Source organism: Dinoponera quadriceps, unplaced genomic scaffold (assembly GCF_001313825.1).
Source record: "Dinoponera quadriceps isolate SergipeBrazil2010 unplaced genomic scaffold, ASM131382v1 scaffold453, whole genome shotgun sequence".
Taxonomy (NCBI): domain Eukaryota; kingdom Metazoa; phylum Arthropoda; class Insecta; order Hymenoptera; family Formicidae; genus Dinoponera; species Dinoponera quadriceps.
In genome coordinates, this window is record NW_014554678.1 from 728,863 (window position 1) to 750,545 (window position 21,683).

General features: G+C 49.6%; 1 protein-coding gene across 1 annotated transcript; it reads right to left on the bottom strand.

The window, feature by feature from the left end:
- Nucleotides 1–361: 361 nt before the first annotated feature.
- On the bottom strand, nt 362–19,991 carry LOC106740752 (SKI family transcriptional corepressor 2). The gene is made up of 6 exons (XM_014612086.1): nt 19,896–19,991; nt 19,306–19,607; nt 18,448–19,046; nt 17,669–17,988; nt 3,037–3,166; nt 362–462 (listed from the first exon to the last, which is right to left on the bottom strand). Exons 1-6 carry the CDS (start codon nt 19,989–19,991, stop codon nt 362–364), a joined length of 1,548 nt encoding a protein of 515 aa, XP_014467572.1.
- Between the last annotated feature and the right edge of the window lie 1,692 nt (nt 19,992–21,683).

Here is a 21,683-nt window from a genome sequence, read left to right on the forward strand (position 1 = left end):
CCTAGCGTATATTGAAAAAGAAAATACTCATATATTGGAAGTTAAAGGTTTAAGTTGGTCAAACGTCAGATTCAATTGATTCACTTTGGTTTAAGCTCGAACGATCGATCGATCGTTCAAATCAATTTACATTGGGTTCCTCGAGAAAAAACTCCGTCGAGGTTCGAGGACTAACTTCCTCAGGTCCTTAGGAAATCGGGCAAGACAATTGTTGCGCTGAAGCCTTAAATTCGAGGATGAAGAAAGATCGACGAATGCGCTTTAAGGCAATGGACGTGTCGCAAGCTTACAGAACGGTACGGATTAAATGTGTCCTCCTCATGCGCTGTTGCTGCATGTCGATTAATCCAGCCAGCTCGAATTAATTGGTCGGCGCGGACGGACTGTGGACTTGGCCGTAAAACATACGTGGACGACAAGCCGAGCAATCGGAACTCGCCCTTTCCGCCGCCGGCTCGTTTCCTGCAATAATTATCGTCCGGTAATTAGCGGAGTCGAGCACCGCGCGCGAGCACCGGCGGACGCGCGTTCGCGCAAAATTAATCCGCCGCGGACGCCGTCATTTTTCTCGCGTGTCGCGTGCCCGTATGTGTCCTCGCGAAAATAAGCGTAAATACTCTCTAAAATTTCTTGGAGTGAAATCTCACTGAAAACGAGCGAAGAAAGATCGCGAAAGTACTCGGAATTGTAAGAGCGAACGTTTCACTCGAGCTGATTCCCGAGCGGATTTTGATTCCTGTCGCATCAAGCTCGCTCTTGAATTTCGAGCGAAAATATTCACTCGACGATTCAGAGCGGAGAATTCCCTCGATACGAGTGAAAAGTCATTCGAATGACTCGGCTGTCGCTTTACCTTCCGAGCGAAGGATTTCGCTGCAAGAAATTTCAAGAGTACACAGAGAAAAAAAGAGTTTTTTTTTGGATTTATATATAATATATATATTTACTTGATTTGGATTTGTTTAATATAAATAACATAATTTAATATCCAATATCATTTTGTTTGAGTGAAAACGTTGTTCCGCTAAAGTTAACCGTGTTGTTTGACAGAGAAAACAATATCATTTAGAGGAAATGCTGTATTTAATATTCAATAAAAAAAATTATTTCATTATATATTAAGTATTGTTCCGCTGGAACAAAAAGAAGTTCTTTAGTATTTTTCTAACATAGTGTTACTTCTTTCAAATAATTTATTACTCGTGACAATCATTATAACGCTTGGATGAAAACAAAAGAAATATGTTACTTGACATAAAGATATTTATTGTTCGAGAAGCCAAACAATAAATGTCAAAACAATCCTGTTTGTTTGAATCAAGCATTCGTTTGTTCCATTTTAAAGGACAAATTTGTTTCAATTAAAGAAATTTTATTAAATCCAAAGGGATCTTTTTCTCTGTGCAGAAGCCAGTAGTAGCAGATTTCGGCCGATGAAGTTGCGTGTCCGATGTGAACGAGACACAGCGTCAGCAAGAAAATGGAAAAACCTTCGCTATCGTCGAGACAAAAAGTAAAAGCGAGCGTCACGTGCTAATTAGTTTTCTTCCGTTTGACTAGCGAACGCGACGTTCCATTGAATCGGGACGGTCTTGACTTGGCTTCGCGTTGCCGGCTCAAAAGAGGCCGTCTGAAAGGATCGCCCCTGCCGGATGGGAAGAAGGAGGTCGGAAAATCGCGGACTTTTTCCGAGGGCTGTACGTTAGTCAAAGTGCCTGGCGTTCACTGCCAATGATCCTGTATTCGTATTCATCGCGTCGATGCAGCACCTATCTCGTTATTTTCGGCTTACGCTCGCGTTGAATGGACGGATCCGTCGCTCTACCGGCTGATACTCGTGCGCACGCACACCTGTGTGTGCGTGTCGGTCCATATACGGGAATGCGTGGGTGCGAAATGTCGAGTGTGCGAGCGTCTCGAATCCTGAAACGCGCGCCGTATTTGCAAGCGTGCTCTCTGTGCTTACATGTTGTGTCGTCACGCACCGTACTCGTCGTTAGCGACGAGGAAAATATTTCGAGCTGCGACGATCTCAGTGAAAATTCAAGAGGTTCGCCTCGCCGGAGTCCGTGGAAAAATCGACATTGACGCGGAATATGAAAATTCGGAAAATTTATATTAATTAACGTTAATATGTAAGAACGATCTTTAATTTGTCCCGTTCGTGTTCCCCGCATGCTGTGTAATAGCCACTCGCCGCGTCGGCCGCCGTTAATGGAAATTAGAAGAAAACGCGGCGCATACACACACACACACGATGCGTCGCGTGGCGTCGCGCTCGCGAGTCACGACGACGGAACGCGACGTCGAGCGGCGTAGAGACAGGGTACGCGCAAGCGTCGGTGAAAATCACGCCCCTTGGCTGGTCGAGGCCATCCGCAACCCATTTCCGCGTTATTACAGTCTGAAAGATCCACCCCTCCCCGGTCTGATATTAAGGCAACCCTCCGTTTCCATTTAACACTCCGGTCGCGACTAATTACTCTAATTAATTGGAACTCCGATCTTCTCGGCGGGCCGCTTGATCCATGGCAGTTACTAATTAATTACTAATATCAGCGGGACGAGTCACGGGCGACCCTCCGGACTCGCGGCTATTCGCGCGCGTAAACGCACCGGTGCAATCGCGGCGGAAACGCTCTAGAGACGATTTGCCGCGATAACGACCGGAAAAGAAGAGCTTCCTCCGAACGACATCGCGACAAAAACGTTCGTTTCGAACGACCTCGCGTAGAAGCGTCGCCTTCCGGCGGAAATGCCAAGAATTATTCCATCCGTTTCAGCGTTCAGCTCGCAAGCGCGACACCGCGTCGTCAGCCGTGACGCGAACGTTAAAGAAAGCAACGGAAAGAGAATTCGAGTCCTTTTCCCCAAGTCGTGCGAGGACTTTTTAATGAGCTAATTATCGATTCGGTCTCGTCTCAGGAGCTTACGCTTCGGGCCTCGCGCGTTACTCTTGACGCTTCGATTCGACGAGGCTACCCCCCGCTCGCGCTCTCCGTCCACGAGCTAATTCGCGCGATATCTCTCGCTCACCCTTGAGAACACTGAGATGCCGATAATAAGGGTTGCCGTGCCAGCTTTCTGGACTCCTCGCCGGCGGCAGTTCCGTCTTCACGTCGCGCAGAGCCGCGGCTTCCTCCGCGATCTTCTCCGCCTCCCGTTCCTGTAACGAATAGCGAAGCCGATGTTGGTACGAGTTCGCTGCACCACTCGATTAACGATCGTAATATCTTAGTAGTAGCTACGAGGTGTTAAATTTGTATCTGACATCGCTATTAGCCAATGATGTGATACTTATTTCTCCTAGCAGTTAGATAATGGCCAGATAAATCAGTTAGCCGGTGGTTAAACAAAGGAAGCTACAATTCGCGGGATTTTCTCGATATTCGGATTTGGGGATTATGACTTCCCGTGAAATTGCGCTGATAAGTGAGTTTAGTTGGACCTACCTGACAATGTACGGCGCAAACGCTTCTCGCTTGAAGGAAACGAAGGTTCTGATCGTAAGAACCAAATTTGGCTCATGGAAACTAGAAATTTTGTTTCCCTCGACGAGAACGCGCTTGTTTGTTCATTAGATCAGATAGATCCGACCAAAATCATTTTTCAGCGTGTCCCATTTTTCGAACATCGATACGTTTTCTCTTTTTTTTTCTTTCCAGGACGTCCACGCGACGTTGAGGAGTTCAGTCGGCCGTAAGCGCGCGGCGAGATGAGCCCGCGGTATAATAATATCGTCGCGGAAGAGCTCGTCTGAAAACAGCGGGAATCGTCATTTTCGTGGCGACAGGTGGGCGAGCGGGCGGACGGGGGCGAGACGGGTCGGCAAACAGTCGCGATATGTCGCGGCCTCCTTGACGTAATGACAACCGTGGAAATGGATGACGACCCACTCATCCTGATCAACCACTCAGGTATGCAACGATGGCCGCGGGAAAAACGGCGAGGGCGGCCCGTCGTCCGCGGCGATCTACGTAACAATCTAAACGCGCGGCTCGCCCAAAGCGGGACACGGTGCTTTATTTAATGCTTCCGTCGATAGCGATCGTCAAATTACTTAAATTAATTCCGCCGAGCGTGCTGGCCGGCCAACGAGCGAGCGACCTATCGATCGAGGTGAATTATTCACTCGACTCGCTCGAGCGGGAACGAGGCGAGCGGCCGCTTCGTCGACCTGGTTGGACGATTAAAAAGTCACGGGGATCGCGCGTTTACCGTTTTAATGTCCGAAGAAGGGAGATTACCGGCCCCCTGGGAGCCCCGGAAACGGCGTCGCTCGTTATACGCGCGATATTTAGCATTACGACGAACGTACTTGGAGATTCCGGCCGACTTTTCGTAACGATCGCCGGTGAAGCTCGGAGATCTCGTCTCTCTCTCTCTCTCTCTCTCTCTCGGGGGAAAAAAATTTATTCTCCGCGAGAATATCAAGCGGCCGAAACGACGCGATCAGCTCGCGAGACCGTTCGGCAGTCTCACGCGTAACGCGCGCGAATTTTGACGAGCGGATCGCCTCGTAGCCGTGACGTTGTTTACAGCGATTCGCGGCGGGTCACCTGTCGGCCGGACGTTATTTAAAAATCAGCATATGTCGCGGCTCACCGATTTCGTGCGTGTCACCGTGCGACGCGGGCGGACGGGCGGGTGTGAAAAAAGGACGGGAACTGCTGCAGCGGCGGGAAGGAACGCGGCGCACGCGAGGATGCATTTTTAACGATAACTACTGCCGTTCTTGCCGCATAACACACACACTGCTTCTCGTTAGCCTAAACGCGTTACGGAATAGGGAACGACGACTCTGCCTATCTCGACGTCAGCAGCGAAAATCCGTGAACTTCGTATAAGTTATATACGCGCTTTACACGAGTTTTAGCCCTTTCCCCTGCCTCCGGCAACCTCCGGGGAAACAGAGCGACTTGTAATCGCTTCGCGTCCGTGAGACGCACTCTTCGAGTGCGAAGCACAGCGGGGAACAAGTTAATCGCGTGAATAAACGCGCCGTGATAGTCTTCGGAACGAAATTTCCCGAACGAATGTAACGCGGATGTAAATCTATATATATACATACCGTCAACGTAACGAACATTGTTAACTGATAGTAGCGAACGATTCTCCCTGCCGCGCGACCTCCGCCGCGGCCGGCAAAGGTAAATGTAATCATCGTCGCTCTCGTCCGCGGTTACGTGACGTAGTAATCGTCACGGTAATATAAATATTTCATGCCGGCCGGCACGGATGTGACGGTACAATCGACTTTAACTGCCGTTTCGAGGCAGCCGCTATCGCGGCTCGTGCATCTCTCGGCGATTACCTCGACGTGTACCTCCACGAGCCGGAGTGCGTTTAAAGGGATGTGCTCGCGCGTTAAAGTAGCGGCCCCCTCTCGATTTGTCTCTCTTCTTCGCACGAAGACCAGCAATTTATTAATTTTTATCTGGCCGTTTACGCAGCGACGAGAAGCGCGGCTTATGGCTCGCTCGTAAGGAGATTTGCGCATAGTCGGAAGTGACATACGTGACCGCTTCGAGTAATTTTCTATTCGGATATTGTCACGTGTCATGAACGGAACGCCCTTCGGATATACACACATACGCACACAAGACGAAAGAGTGAGGTTATTTATTTCCGAGTGTGTCGATAAGATAACATCGCGCCCTTTCCATGCGCGTGTCGCACTTGTTAACATGACGGTTACGTCGTGTAACAAACTCTTCTCATTGTGTTGTAACGCGATAAGCTTTGATTCGAGAAATTTTGACGAATTATTTGAAAAGAGAGAGAAATATATATATATATATAGAGAAAGAGAAAAAAGGAGTTATAACCACGAGGGTTAAAGCTTGGCGTGACGCAAATGGCACAAAAGCGCCATATCGCTCGGCGGAATCTCGTCGTTGGTGGTAGGGTCGCAAAATTCAAAAGAATTTCGAAAGAAGAAATTCAAAAGCGGAATCCGCTGGCCCTTCGTTACGTAAACATTAATTATCACCCGATGTCCTAATGGGCCGCGTCTATCGGCGAGGGGAAGGGGGCGCCGATAAAATTTTCATGCTGTTTGGGATTTCGGATAATTATGTTTTGTGTGCGGGGAGAGAGAGAGAGAGAACGTCTCTCGCGAGGGGGAGAGAACGGGGGTCGAAAGGGGTCGCGCGCCGTGTCCATTGTGAAGTAATTCGACGAGGTAAAACGTTACGGAGGGTGACTTTTGTTTGGTAGGTGCGATCCCGAGGAACATACGCTTTTTCCTCTTGGCCATATTGTTTTTTCAACTTGCCGGTAGACGGATGGATCTTCGGTCATTGACGGTAAAAAAATATTTTTTCAGGGTTAAAATCGGTTAAAAGTTCTGTATTGAATTCTCAACACGGAGTGTGTTAACGTAACATAATGTGATTCTGTTAAAGATTTGGCGTTGAATCGATATTCAACATTTTTTTTCTTGAAACAACACAATTTACATGTAACTAAACATATTAACATAAATATTATGTAGTTTCAGAATTATCTATTTTTTCGGTAACAGTTGCCATTTGTCAAATCAACATGTTTTATATGTTAAATGTCACGCAGAGATGCCATCACTGTTTTCAATTATTTGTCTGCCGCCAAAAGCGACACTGCTGCGGCAGATCGGTTTGCACGTGTAAAAAGTGTAAGATAAAGCCACGAGGTGTGGAGCATTAATGTGACGTATTAAATTTAACACGAGTTTTTTCTCCTGTGCTGCTTCGTCTATGAAACTTCGCGCGCGAATGTGCCCGCGCACTGTCCACTGAGTGATAGGACACAATTAACGCTCCCGTAACGATTTCTCGAGCGGGGCTCACCGTCGAAGGAGCGGAACGAATCCGCGATACGCTCTCCGAGCGGCGCGATTACGCCCCGAGGTAGGACGCTCGTTGCGTAGCAGGTGGTCCGTGCGATATGTATCCTATGAAGTCAACGGCCGCTGGTTACATATCCTTGGGGTCGGCGCATATGTTCCCCGTAATATCCGTGCAACCTCCGCGTGTGTACACGGGTTGACGAGGGGAGGGGGGGGGGGGGGGCTCTCGCGGGCGGGCTTNCTCTCGCGGGCGGGCTTGTCGGCGAATCTGTTCTCGTGGAGGATCGATTCGCCACGATGAGCTGCGATCCTTAACCCCGTATGCTCCCGAACGGATTAAAAGCGGGTCGCGTCACGAAGAGGCTCGTCGGAAGATTTGTAAGCTCTCTTTACGTCTGTCCCCCTCGTCATCGTGAACATGAAAAATTAAGCGGGGAAGGCGGACGCGTATCGCGGGGCGAGCGGGCGATGCTCGAAGCGGGGATACTGTCGGCTCTTCTCTTCGCGAGCGCACGAAAAGCAAAATTGTTCGAGGAACAATGGATTCCCGCAGTGACGACTCGTCGTTAGATAAGAAGAACGGCTACCCGCGAACGAGCGGGAAATTTTATTCCCCGCGTTTACAACCGTTCTCTTTTTTACGTCGAGTCCTTTATTCGCGCAACATTTCTCGCTCTCCTCTTTCGCGCCGCTCTCAACCCACTTAAATATCGCGCCGAAGACGACGGCGGGCGCACACAGCTGTAAAGGCGAGAAATAAGTGTAACTGTTTCCGTTCGTGTTTGCGGCAGTATCCCCGGGGGTATCCTTCGGCAGACGAATTATCGGGGATAAAGAAGAAGACGGCGAAGAATTATGAAGAGAGAGAGAGAGAGTGAGAGTGAGGGAGAGGGAGGAGGAAGAGGGGGACAAAACTACCGCGAGTCGGACGCAGAGAGCCGGTCGGTGCGAATTCGGGGCATGTAAGCCTCGTTATGTTATCCACCTCGTTATTATATGGTCGGCACGTGACGTGTACGAATGCTGGTGGTAGTGGGTTCGCGCGGAAACGCGGAAAATAGTCGGTGCGGCGTACGTGTAACGGGAACATTGAATCGGCAGATTACCGGGCGAAGAAACTTACGCGGCAGGGGCTGCAGGAGTGTCGGGTGGAATGAAATGAAATTGATCGCGCATTTCCGCGTAACTCGCGGAAGATTCCGAGGAAGATCCTCCGCAAACGCGGAGAGTACTCGGAGCGGTATGAGAGCAAAGGACAGACACGATGAAGAATGAGTTTGATCGGATCTACATTGAGAAAAAAAGTACTTGAAAATTTACCTTTGGGATATAAGGTTTATTTCACGGAAATAACAGAGAGAAAGGTTTATTTCTGTGAAATAAATATATATTGCGCGGATAAATTTTTAAGTACTTTGCCCTCACTGTACCCGGCAATGGATAACAACTAAACAAGTTTTAGTTAAAGGAAACTGCCTATTTCTCAGGAATTCGGTTCTTATAAGAAGAAATTCTGTTTTCTCTTTCCTTCGTGCAAAACGTGTTGGATTGTCCATTGTCAGGTAAAACCGACCAAGCTCGTTTTTCCGCGCGAGCCAACACGCACTTGCGCAAATTATCTGCGAAATCGCGGATAAATAAAACAACGTGCACCGAGAGACAAATCGGCACTGATGGGAGTGACGGGAGGACAAACGTGACGTAACGCGACCGGACGAGGAAAAATAATGGGAGGAGGGAGGTCGGTTAGGTTAACGAGAGGGAAGAAACGAGCGGGGGGAGATATCTACCTACAGGAAGAGAGCTCGCGTTTCCGCGCGCGCAGGTGGCAGGGAGAACGCAGCGGGGCAGAGAGAGAGAGAGAGAGGAAGAGAAACAGAGAGGACAGAGAAGGAGCACCCCGGAGGAGAGCTTCCTCCCGCTTGCGGATGAGTTCCGCGTTCTCCCATTTGTAACTCCGTTCACCCGGCAAAGTAGGTAGAAATCCCCGACCCCCTTCCCCATCGGATGCCACCCCCGCTTATCTAGCGGCCTCTCGCCCCGCGGCGCCGGTCGTGGGGACCGACACGCCGCATCCGGTACCATCCGACGGACCGAAAAGTCCGTCGCTGAGAACGAATGAACGAACGAACGAACGCGACGAACGACCGACACAGCCGTCTGCCCATCCTCGCGTTATGGCGCGCTCGATTGTTTCCAGCCCCGTTGATCCAATAAAGGATTACGGCGAAACAATCGTAGCGTGCAACGCGCGGACGGTACCCCTTCTCCCTCTCTCTCTCTCTCTCCCTCTTTCTCTCATTCGCTCACTCACTCTCTCTCTCTCTCTCTCTCTCGTTCGCTTTCTCTCCGTACACCCCTTCCCTTCGACAACTCGCTACCGATGGCTTTTACGTTAACGGCGAAACTTTCGACTCGGTCGTACATCGAAACTATGGCACTGAACTGCGGTATTGAGCTGCATTCGAGATACGGTTGTTGCTTTTCTCTTTTCTTCCGTCCCTTTTCCTCGTTGTCTCTCGTTTCTCCTTCCTAGTCTGCGATACGAGCAGATTCGGCGTCGGTGACTTTACAACTCCATTCTTTCGCCTCTTATGAGTGGGTGATGCGTGTGTGAGTGTGTGTGCGCGCACGTGTGCATTCGCCGAGTTGCAACGTAAACTTCTACCTCCGGACATCGAACAGTTTGCGTCAGGTAATCCAGTGCGCTCTCGCCAGTGGTTTAACATATATTTCGTACAAAGAGCAGGGATTTGCGGGATCTTGCGGGATTGCCGAGCGACCGGTGAGCCGGGCACAGCATCGGGATGAAGAACATCGTGTACACGAGGAAAAATGCGCGGATGTGATACCGAAGAGGTTGAGGATACGAGTTGGTCGGGGGTAAGAGCGAGTGGATAGATGTGAACGCGATTGTGAAGTCGAACGGATTGGGAAGCACACGTGGTGCGCGGAGTTAATACGCAATCGTGTTAGTCGAATCGCTTCCGGTCGGTCGACCTCGCTCGAACTCACGAACCACCCCGCCCACCCCCGTGCTTCGGTATTATGTCGGGAAATTGATTATACTCTCGATAATGCCGGATTTAACCCGGAAGAGCGTTACGTGTCCGACGGTATGAGCGTGGGCGCGCGCGACCTGAAAGTTACTCCCGCTCCCGATCCTTCGGGCATTATCGACGGTTTTTCCCTTTTTACGGATTGATGCCACCGATCCCGGGATGCTGGTGGGATTCGACGCGATTTCATAGCGGTCTGATCACGAGCTCCCGCCCTCTAATCCACTCATTTGGATTCCCGATCGAATCGCTCGCTGTGATCCTGCAGTTTGTCATTTTTACAATGTAACGTGCGCGATCGTCCATGTAAATTTCACGCGTGACCCATTACATATCTTTCGTTTCGTGTAGATGGAAGTTTGCCACATTTTCACTTCAACGAGTTTCCCGTATCCAATGGGAAAACGTATCTTCTGAGAATTATCAAAGAACGAATTCTCGGAAGGGTTGCGAGACTCACCGAGGTAAAATTGTACCTTTTTATTTAAAATTGTACAGGGTGGGGCACTGAAACGGGAAGATTTGTAAACAGCGCCAAAATAGAGAACTAACTCTTTATTTCAATTTCAAAGCACATTTGTGATGTACATGAGTGGAACTTACTATTGACCCTGGAGCATGTTCATTTTCTGAAAATGGTGTCCGTAAGATGTCGTCCTTGGTTGCGCACGCATTGCTAGAGTCGGAGAGCGAAGCAGCCCATAACGTTGCGTAGCATTTCCAACGGAATGTTGTTGGCCTCTTCGAATTCGCTTCTTCAAATCTTCCGTGGTTCTTGGCGGGTTATCCTTGAAAACCTTGGATTTAAGGTAACCCGAGAGGAAGAAGTCTGGAGCCATCAAGTCTGGTGAACGGGCCGGCCATGGGAAATCGCCGTTCCTGTTTATGAGGCGACCGGGAAATGCCAACTGCAGCAAATCCGATGCAACGTGGGCAGTATGGCTTGTAGCGCCATCTTGCTGGAAGAGTGTGTTCCCATCAGGGTCATAGTCATCTTCAGAAAATGAACATGTCCCAGGGTCAATAGTAAGTTCCACTCATGTACATCACATACGTGCTTTGAAATTGAAATAAAGAGTTGGTTCTCTATTTTGGCGCTGTTTACAAATCTTCCCCAGCGTGTGCCCCAGCCTATATCTTTTTACTCACAAACTGTTTAGTTGGAATCGACACGATTTACGACGGGGAAGACGCGTATCGTTTTTATTTCATTTCGAGAATGCAAGAAGAACATTTTTTCCAACAATTTATTCCTCCAGGGTGAAGGGCCCTGTGCTCAATTCTTGAAATTTTGAAGTAGACGGATTCGCTTTAATCACCTCTAATATGTACGAATGCGAGATCGCGCGCGACCGAAAATGTCGGCGTTCACCGCGGCGAAACATTATTTGGAGCTTCTCAATTTCGCGTGCGCGGTATAAAACAATTTTCGCGTAAGCTCCTCTATTTAGGTGGCCATACTGTGAACACCGTAACGGCGCTAACGAGTTTCAATCCCGGGGTTGCATCAGAATGCTGCCGATGTGCCTTTCACATGGCGGCGGACATGAAAATTATTTTTTTCAGCCGTTTGGCGAATACCGCCGGAACGTATTGATCCTTGCTCTGCAAGGATAAAAAGCGTCGCGCATATCGTTTATCCCCCGTTGATTAGCGGACTTATGCCAAAATCGTCGTGGCTAAATTACGATATTATTCACCGAGCCGTGAAAATTTGAAGCAAAGTTTTTAGCTATAAGTTTCAGTTTCTAAAATATTTCACGTATGAATCGGAGAAACATGAATATGTTTTCCTCGGATAAAAAATTCCATAGCAATTTATACTATAAAATTCTCCCCACACAGTAAAAAATTTTATGTTACTTTAACATGGGGAGTGTGTTAAATGTACATAAATATAATATGAAATTAACACGTATTTAACGTTGTATCTACATTATACTAACGTAACGTTATATTTGTGTTTTTGTATATTTTTCAGCATATTCTCCCCACGTTGTAGTAAACACAAAATGTCAGCGGACCGTTTAACACCAAATTCTTTGCGCGTAGAAAATCCAGGAAAGGAATACGTCTCGCAGAACAGAGTCGTCCGAGTGCATGCTTTTATCTTCTAAAGCGGCTCCTTTCCGAACGAAATATACGTTTAGTTGCCACAGTCCCGAGTCAAGGGCGAAACCGCTTCCGAAAGTCGCGATATCGCGGAAACTCAGGGCTGAAGAGACGAGAGAGAAGGAGCAAAAGAGAGAGAAAGAGAGGAGGGTGGGAGGGTGGGAGGGAGAGATAGTGTCCGGGATGCGGGGGATGATAGCAGACGGCGGGAGTTGTATTGGATTTGAGGGTCCCGGGGCGGAGCTGGTCCGGACTAACGATTATAATTAAATCAACAGTCGCCGCCCTCGCGCGCGCGACTTCCATGGGCGAGAACCTCCATTTCGGTCCGTGATGTTGTATTTCTCGCGAACGACGTCCGGCTGCAAATGGAATTAAGTAAGAGGTAGCCGGATTAAACCAAGGGAAGAATAAGACACGGCGCCGTGGAGCTCTCTCCTTGGATTTCGACATCCGACATTGACGCGAGTGCGCAAGAGAAAGAGTTCATTTAATCGACGGCGTTGTTGCGCTCAGAAACAGACATCATCAAGCATGACCGCTTCGATGAATCAGCAACATCATGCTGTTGTTCATAGCGCCGATGAGACAATTTCGCGCGACGAAATGTTACCAGGTTAAAAGCTATTTCGAAGACGGACGAGCGTTTCGTAATGTGTTTCCTAGGTATATGTGACAGTCGATTTAATCACACCGTGTCCCGAAAGGTTCTACGAACATAAGGTCAGAGCTTGGCATTTCGCTGCGGCGGCAGTAACTTTAGCTGTGCTCACTGGCTCTTAAAAATGCCAGGCCGGGCTTCTTTAATTAATACGGAGGGCGCGGGGATTTCAGTGTGACCTGTTTTCGCATCGTCGCGAGTCGTTGATTTGTCGTTTTAGTCGAAATAGAAAGAGCGAAGGTTTCAGTGTTATTTTGTGGTACGATGTAGAGAAATCACGTGCGCCCAGAAATACAAGAGAGAAAGAGAGAGAGAGAGAGAGAGAGGAAGGAAGCGTCGGACATTTCAGAAGGAAAAAGAAGTAACGTATCTCTTCCGGAACCTAATGGCCCTCCAGACGGTCGAGGCGCAATTAAAAGTTGCGGTCGAAACTAACTAAACCAGCCGTAGTTTGATTTAAACGTTTCTGAGCCCCGTTACGCTCCTACGTGACGTTGCTTAATTGCATTTAAATGGATGGTGGAGGAGATTCCGCGGGTATCTTCGTTACCTTCCGAACGAAGCGAGCCCAGCCCCGCAGGGAGTTCACCGACGCGATTCAGACTTTCAGTAATCACGATCGAGCAAAGGATCTTAATTGATCGGCGGGTTGACAGCGATTTACTCCCATCTGCGGATCTGGGACGCTGATTAAAATCACGACGGGTCGCGAGGTGTCGTCGCGCTGCGCTGTAATAAACACGCGCGTTTCATCTGGATTTTCTAGTTACTGATTTCGAGTCAGGTTCCTTTCTCGACTTTTTATATTACTGATTTCAGTAAAAATTCGAGACGCACATCTCTCCCCCTCTCTCGACTCTCGAACACGTGCCTCGGATTTCGGCGCTTTTTGTAATCAACGGTGGCTCGATTATCGCTCATTGTGTTTCGACAACGAGGTCTGGACTTTCGGCTCTGAAAGAAGAAGCGATGGCGAGATCCACGAGACTCAACGCGCGCTCACATACACACAGAGCCGTGTATACACCAGCGAGAGAGATCCACAGATGTCGCGAAAATGAAAATACCGTCCTCCCCGTGTCTCTCGTGAGCCTCCCTCTCTCTCTCTCTCTCTTCCTCTCTCTCTCTCGCACGCTCTCAGTCTACTCAGCGGAGCGAGAAATAACTGCAAATAACGTTCGGGGATTACTCAGTTACCGCGATACACTTGTACTACGGGCTCCGCTACTGGGTTCTTCCACCGTGGCCCGATGCAGTAACTGGGTTTCCACTTCCTATGTGGTGTACAGTCTGCCTGCACCTTTGTGATGAATATCTCTCGTGCATGTACACGCTCGTCAACCATGCCAATAGTGAGTGAGTGAGTGAGAGAGAGAGAGAGAGAGAAAGTTAGAGGAAGAGAGGGAAATTCCGGGCAAAATACGGGTTCGTCCCACTCGACACGTTCACCGACAAGGGGGAATTGAAAAGCTGTCTGGCAATCCGGACGGCTTATCCCAATCCACCCCCGTCATCTCTCCTGTTTCTTTTCTCTTCCTCCCTCTCTCTCTTTCTCTCTCTCCTTCGTGTGCTATGCTTCGCTTCTTCCTGCAACCACTCGCTATGGGAACGACCTTTTTGCCGGACTCGTTCCCCCCTCTCTCTCTCTCTTTTTCTCTGTCTCTCTCTTCAACACGCGACGGCCGATTAAGGTCTTCGAGTGCCGGTAAACTACACCAGGGCCACTTCGCTAGTTATATTTTTTTTAAGAGGATAGAAGACGCGTTAGTCGGTTATCCCGCTCGAGAGTAGTCCGGCATTAACCCTCTAATTCCAGCAACGCCAAGCGAAGAGAGTGCGAGGGAACTCTTAATTGAGGGGTCCGCACGCAGACGACATGTCCGCGGGAAAATAAAGACGGGTGGCGCGTTATTCCGCCGTTTGAGTCTGAAATATCCGTCGACCCCTCGTGTTCAAAGCGCGACGGTCGCGCGAGATTGCACGCTCCGCGATGACGACGCGCGGCCGTCCTGTCGACGGAATGACGTCGAAAATCGTCCGATCTAAGTAAGTCTTCATGCGTCGACCGCAGAGGGAGAGAGAGAGAGAGAGAGCCGATTCAGCAGCGCGAAACGCTCGCTCGCACACAGCGAGCTCCCGTAATCCGTCTTTGATGTCGACGGCCGTCATTACCGCGTCGGTGAAATGTCGGTTCACATCGGCGCCGTGACACGCAGCGTAATACACATCGAGACCGTTCGTTTAATCATGTCGTCGCCGTAAGTGTGTTCGGATGACGCGCGCGAGCGATCGGCCCCCACGTTCGTTTGTACGCGGAGTATATTTACCGACACAATAATTATCGCGATTGATGATGAGGGCCGCCGCCACCGCCGCCGCCGCCACCACCACCAGCGGCACCCAACACCGCCGCCGCTACCACCGGTGCACGAGCAGTCAGACCGCAGAGCAAATTCTAGGGACGAGTCGAGTAGTATTACGTTGCTCCGCCGTCTCCGCGGACGATGTAAATGGCCGGGGCAACGGCGAAGGCGGTGGGCACGTCGTTACAATAATTCCCAGGCACCCAATTACCGCCGGCTCGTTACCGGCTAAATTGCCGCGGAATAATTAACCCGAGCACCGTCGAAAATTCCGACGACCTCGATGTTAATTGCCGCGTCGCGTTGCTTTGCCCTGCACAGCTTTGACCTGACGATAAATACTTCACCCTTCTTCCCATCTATCCCCGAGCGTGTTGTAGCGATTCCGTGCGATATTACACGAAGGGAAATTAGAGTGGAAACGATCGGACGCGAGTAGTTGCTAATTGCCGTTCGCTATTCTCTCTCTCTCTCTCTCTCTCTTTCTTTACAGCTTGACTGCACCAATGAGAAAGTTACCGAAAAATTTCCCTCCTCGCTAGTCTTTTGACATAAACTTTAATCTAGACCTTCTTTCTCAATGTCGATCCTCGCAAGGAAAGGGTAGGGGTGATGTGACCTCAAAAAGAAAGACATTTATATTTATTATATTACTATATTTTTGAGGAATATATTTTTGTTTATTTCTCCACATGATTTTTGTGCCCTTTCCTTATTTTAATCAAGCAGAATGCATATTCATATATCTGAGTCACTTATGACCTCACCTTTCTGTTCATGTCCTGCTACTGTACTTTTCCTTCCGAAGGTTAAAAAATTATGAAAAAAATTATCGATAATAACTGATTCAATTGCGGCTCAGGTAGAATTGACCCTCCGAAACGATCTAAAAATTTCTGAGGGAGGCGGAAAATCAGCCGATTTTTGAACGGCTAGCCTAATATGTATTTCATGCGTGTGCATATGTGTGTGTGTGTGTGTGTGTGTGTGTGTATACTGCGAACGATTTCTCGACGAGGGAAGGACTCGATTAAACGAGAGAGTCGAGCACGACGTTAATTCGATTAACTTTGCGGCGGCACTGTTTGCCGTCGGGTGTCGTGTTGCGGGAAAATATTTCGCTGGCCATTTACAGGGGTCAGTCACGCATGCGGGGCGGTGCGGGGCTACTTTCCTTACAACGCAAATACACTCCGTTATTAAACCGCCGAGGACGTGTACTTTTATTCACTAGCGAGTGAGTAAAGAGTCACGCCGTAATAAATTGCTTCTGCGGGACGGAAGAGTCGACGTGTGTTTCTACCGCGCCATAAACATCACCGACGACATTGAATTATCGAAGCGACGGGAGCCGCGCGTTGCGCTCTTCTAAACTTTTATATTTCTTATTTGCTGAAGTTCCGTTTGCTCGTTACTCATAATGTCGTATCCTTTTTCTTGTACACATTAAATTGAAATAAAAAGTTATCGCACCTGGCAAAGACAGAGGCCTAAATGTATAATAAAAATTGTTGTGTTAAAAACGGTCCATTAAAATTTTGTATTATTTTAACCCGGGGGGATGTGTTAAAAGGTACAGAAATATAACGTTAAATTAACACATTCGCCATGTTAGTAAAGTAACACAAAATTTCGGTGAGTCATTTTTAATACAAAACTTTTACCGCGAAATTTTTATCGTACCCTTAGTTTCCCGTTAGACTCTCAAGACTTCGATTCGGGATTCGCGAGGTTAACGCAGAATAAAAATTTCGACTGGAGAACAGCTCAGCGACAGTAACGATCGCCATAGCGGGAAAAGATCGACGCGGAACTCCAGTACTTTAGAGAGGACTTGGGCCGATCCCGTCGGAACTTCGATACTTTCGAGTATCGACTTTACCCTGGCCCCCCTTTTCGAGTGCGGAGCGAAGAGAAGAGCAGAAATGACATTCGTTAATCGTGAGAGGATCGGGGGAGTTTCTCCGATTCTGTCTTCTCGAATCTCTGAGGAGGAGGATCGTGACGCGTATTCGCGTAATAGTCACGATTGCATCTCTCGGCGCGCCGTCGCGTGCGATAGTGGTCGATCGCGTGCACACGGCGCGGCTACACGGCGTGATTGTGTGTACGCGCGTTTGTCGCGCACGATTACGTCTTCGTCAACAACAACGACGCAGGGGGACGCTTCGCCAGGAGGCGACGGCATATTTCTAGCGGAACGATGGTTCCGCCGTTTATCGCGTCGAGTGTTTGCGATCGGCCGACGATAATGGTCGCGTCGCGAGTGCGACCGAGGCACGTGTGTCCGACCGTGGCCAGCACGTGGCCGCATCGTCGTCGCGCATCGTAACGCGGTTTACACTTCGCGCTCTCGTGTTCTCTCGAGCACCTCCGAGTGCATCGATCGGGCCGCGAACGTACACTCGAGATTTTATAACTCGGGACTTCAACTGTGGTGTATTTTTAAGCTACGCTTCGAGAAGTATGCTTTCGAGTTTCGTAGATTTAATCTACTTCAAATGATATATTTTAAGCCATATTCAACTGGAACTGGAATACTCTGTATACTTGTGCGATATATCCTGAGTTATGTTTTACTTAAAAGTGTATACTGTTATGTTAATAACCCCCCCCTCTCCCTTTAAATACCGTCGCGACTCACCGTCTCTCGCGGGGGACTCCAGCACTGTGGCGACGTACTCCGTCCGCTGTGGCTGCTCATGGCGGAATTCGAGGCCGAGTGGAGATTCTGCAGACTCGCGTTGAGCGGCGTAACCGGGTCGTCCTCCGTCGTCTCGATGTCGACCTCGTCGTCGGAGTTTTCCTCCTTGCCGGCGTCCGTCGCCCGCTCCGGCATCAGCTGCTCGACGATGGGTGGCCCACGGATTACCGGACGGAAAGCCGATTGATGTAGCGACGGGTTAACGGTCGGAATCAAAGGTTCCGTGGGGCTGGAGCCGCTTATTGGCGGCGGCAGCGGTCCTGGAAAGCGCGATTGTTAACTAATTAAGGTCGAATCAATCGTCACGGCTGCGGTCGTTTGCGCAAGAGTGCGCTGAACGCAGAGATGTACATTTGATGAACTTGAAGCTTTGCACACGCAAGAAGAAGACGCGATTAACGATTTTACGTCCGATGGACGCCCGATTAATCGTCGACTATTACCCGTATAATTACGCACGACTATAACCGTTGTCCTAGATACGAATATAGAAGTAATAATCATTGTGTAGATGTGACGTAAGTCTGCCATCGACCCAGCAATCGCTTACTCCCGCAGCTAATTCCCATAAATCCCTTCACAGCGCGGCGGTAATATTTGACCGTTCCTCCTCTCCGGCAATTTTTGTCGTCGTCGTTTTTACCGAAAATAAATCGGCGCAAATGAAAAGAAAAAAAGATAAAATCAAGATAGAAAAATATGCTTTCGTTCCGTCTTACCGGGGAACAGGACGGGGCCCCTCTTGGCCAGCCAAGGGAGAGCGTAGGGCGGAAAGGCGAAGCCGGGCGTCTTGGCCGCGGCGACCGCCGCCGCCTGCTGGTGCTGATGCCACACGTAGTCCATGACGAGGCTCCTGGACAGCGGCAGCGGCAGCTCCGGGAACGGTGGCACCCGCGGATGCGCTGGCGTCGGCACCAGGGTGGGAATCTGCGCGGCGGTGGTCGGCGAGGACCTAGGCTGCTTCGCCGGGCTCGGCGACTCGCGGGCGTTCGCGTTGCCCAACAGCCGCTTCCTGGTACCGCCGTTGAACATCGCCTTGACGTCTTCCCAGGCGTGCACCACCTCGTCCGGCGGACTACCGGACAGCTTCATGTGCCGGCGCCAGGAGTTGAAGTTGGCCGCGTCCGGCTGCACGTACTTGTCCGACGGGCTGAGTCGGTGCGAGTGGAAGATGAACTTGTTCGGCGAGAAGAACAGGCCGCAGTACGTGCACTTGATGCACTTGGCGCGGGAGCTGTTGTAGCGGGCGGGCAGGAACGCGCCGCGACAGCCCCAGGCGCACTCGTGGTGGACGGAGAACGCGAAGTCCTCCGGCAATCTGCGAAATAGGTCGGTAGCATCCACTCATCATCGTCGTCATCATTATTATCCCTTCTTTTCATTCTTTCTTTCTTTTATGTAACGCAGCATTAATCAGATTAGTCCGACGGTCTGTACGCCTACGCGGATATTACACGAAGTAAAATTTAAGCGAACGAGTTTAACATCTCAATTAACGAAGTTGAATAATAGCCTGATTTTCTTCTCAATGCAATCACGAAGGGGAAACCAGTAGAGTTCGATCGTTTTTCACTGACCTGGGCGGCGCGTTGTCGCCGAGGAAGGACTTGCAGAGGCGCTCGGCCTCCCTGCGAGTGATCATGCCGCACCTACGCGACGACACCGGCATCGCGCCCGCCCGACGGAGTATCTCCAGCTGCACCGGGGTGCACTGGACACAGGTGATGCCCAACGCCACCCGGCGATTGTGAATCTCGTTGTAGCTGAACTGCTTAAGCAGGGTGTTGCTGATCTGCGCCAGGCAGAGCCTCTCTTGGCCCTCGATCACCAGCGACACGATGTGGATCCCGTACAGCGACACGGTACCCACCTGCAACTCCTGTCGGTTTAGTTGCACTACGATGCTCTGATGGAGCGGCGCGAGCCGAGGCGTTCGTTTTTATTCACGATGCACTGTTAAGAGGAAATTTTGTCTTGAGAGGGTGCACAGTACATATCGCGCTATGTAAAATCGCAGCGATTCGCGGAATCGTTCGAAGGATTACAGTTTGACGAGTACTGACGAGTAGATCTCTCGAATTACCCTCGGACTTGAATCGATTAATTTCGACGTTACACCGACGAAGCCGTTCGAGACTGTCGTCTGTTCTCGGTTCGTCGGCGTTACCTGATTCTGCTTCGGGTGCGGTTGCGGCTGCGGCGACTGTGCCGATTTCTGTGAGGCGGTCAACGGCGGCATCGACAGCACCGCCGGCCCGTCCATCCTGAAACAGAGGGTTTTACCGATTTAAGCAACGGAGATGTAAATGTAATATTTTGTGCGACCTGGTGTCGCGATTTTCCGAGCGCCGAGCGCTTATTTGCTCGATGGAAAATGCACGACCACTGATGCGACGGCAATAATTTCTCTCGTAGCGCGGTTTTTATCGTCATCGGCGAGATTGATTATAATCTCTGATGTTTTACGGTCGCTTCCGTCCGTGCTCGCGCTCGATAATAAATTCCGCGTTTTCCGCTCGCGCCGGGAAAAAGCATCCTCCTCCGCCCTCGTTGTAATTATATTTATTACACTTTATCGATCAATCCTCTCTCTCTCTTTCTCGACGTGCGTCCGGCAGTGCATTCAGCTCAATTAAATCGCGGGCCCTCCTCGTTTTTGCTCTGTCCCGACCGCCGGCGCGATCGCCGGCCAATTAAATCGCGAATGGTAACGCGACTTTTCATAACGCAAACGCGCGTCGCTCTCTCAGATCTCCATTTATATTCGATCTTTTTATGCAAAAAGACAAAGGCCGAAGCTGGCCGGTGATATTTTTGCAAGAGCGCGATGAAACGGGCGAACCAATCGGATTGAAAAACGACCATAAATCGTAGAGGCCGGATTATTCTCACTCGAAAATGTTTCTTCAATTTTTCACCTCATATTTTCATTATGTATGTCACGTACATTAGCATCATATTGTATTGTATCTTGTATCGGCGATTTAATTAGCGAGACGAGTGGTGCGATTGCGATTATCCGCGATTGGGAAAACACGCGTGTCGATTGAAAGGTGTGATTAAGTTGTTCTCGACGCTGTCGTCGTCGTCATCGTCGCCGTAGTCGTCGTCGTTATCGCTCGAAAGGCCCTCCTTAATTATCGGGCGGTGATTAAGCGAATCCAAAGACCCGCTGAAATTAAACTCGCGCGATCAAAGCGCTGGTCGCTGTATTCTATTTGTCTCTCTTCCTCTTCCCATCCCCCCCCCCTCTCTCTCTTTCGCGAATCGCGAAACAGAATTAAGGACGATTAAATCCCTTTTCTCTTGCTTAACCTTCTTTCCGGCTTCTTTCCGTAATCGGTAATTGGTTGATTCGTTAATCGCGAATCTAGAATAACGCGACGGCACTGGGCGCCGATTTCCCTTTTAGGGAAAGTAAAAACAGGAGTAATGGGACGATCCTTTTTCTTGCACGCGGGAAACATTGTTGAAACAATTAGTGCATTATACGCGCGGAATTTCAATTGCAACGCGAGATCAATTGTAATGCAGCGATTACTTTCGGTGTGACATAAAGGTGAGATTCCGCTCAAGCATAATTTCGTTAATGAAACCGCATTAAAGAAATCTTCACTTGGGATTTGTCTTATGCCGCAGAACTACGTTCAATACGTTTTCCTTTTTTCAATCGACAAAGCCACGCCAATTGAATCGACGCATTCGCGAGAGGAAAGAGATCCGCGCGGTGGTAACTTGCGGAGTGACGAACTATCAATCGCGGATCCCCGGTAATTTTTTTGTCAAAGTAACACGAAATTCCGAGGATTTCGCGTAGAGATGAATACGTCTTTCTCAAGGACGGAGATTCGCCCAGTCCTGTCGAAAGCGACTTCCTTTTCGCGGGGACTACCGGATAAGAGGAAAAAAGACGGAATGTTAAAGGCGAAAATGAGAGTCGACTCTGAATCGAGTC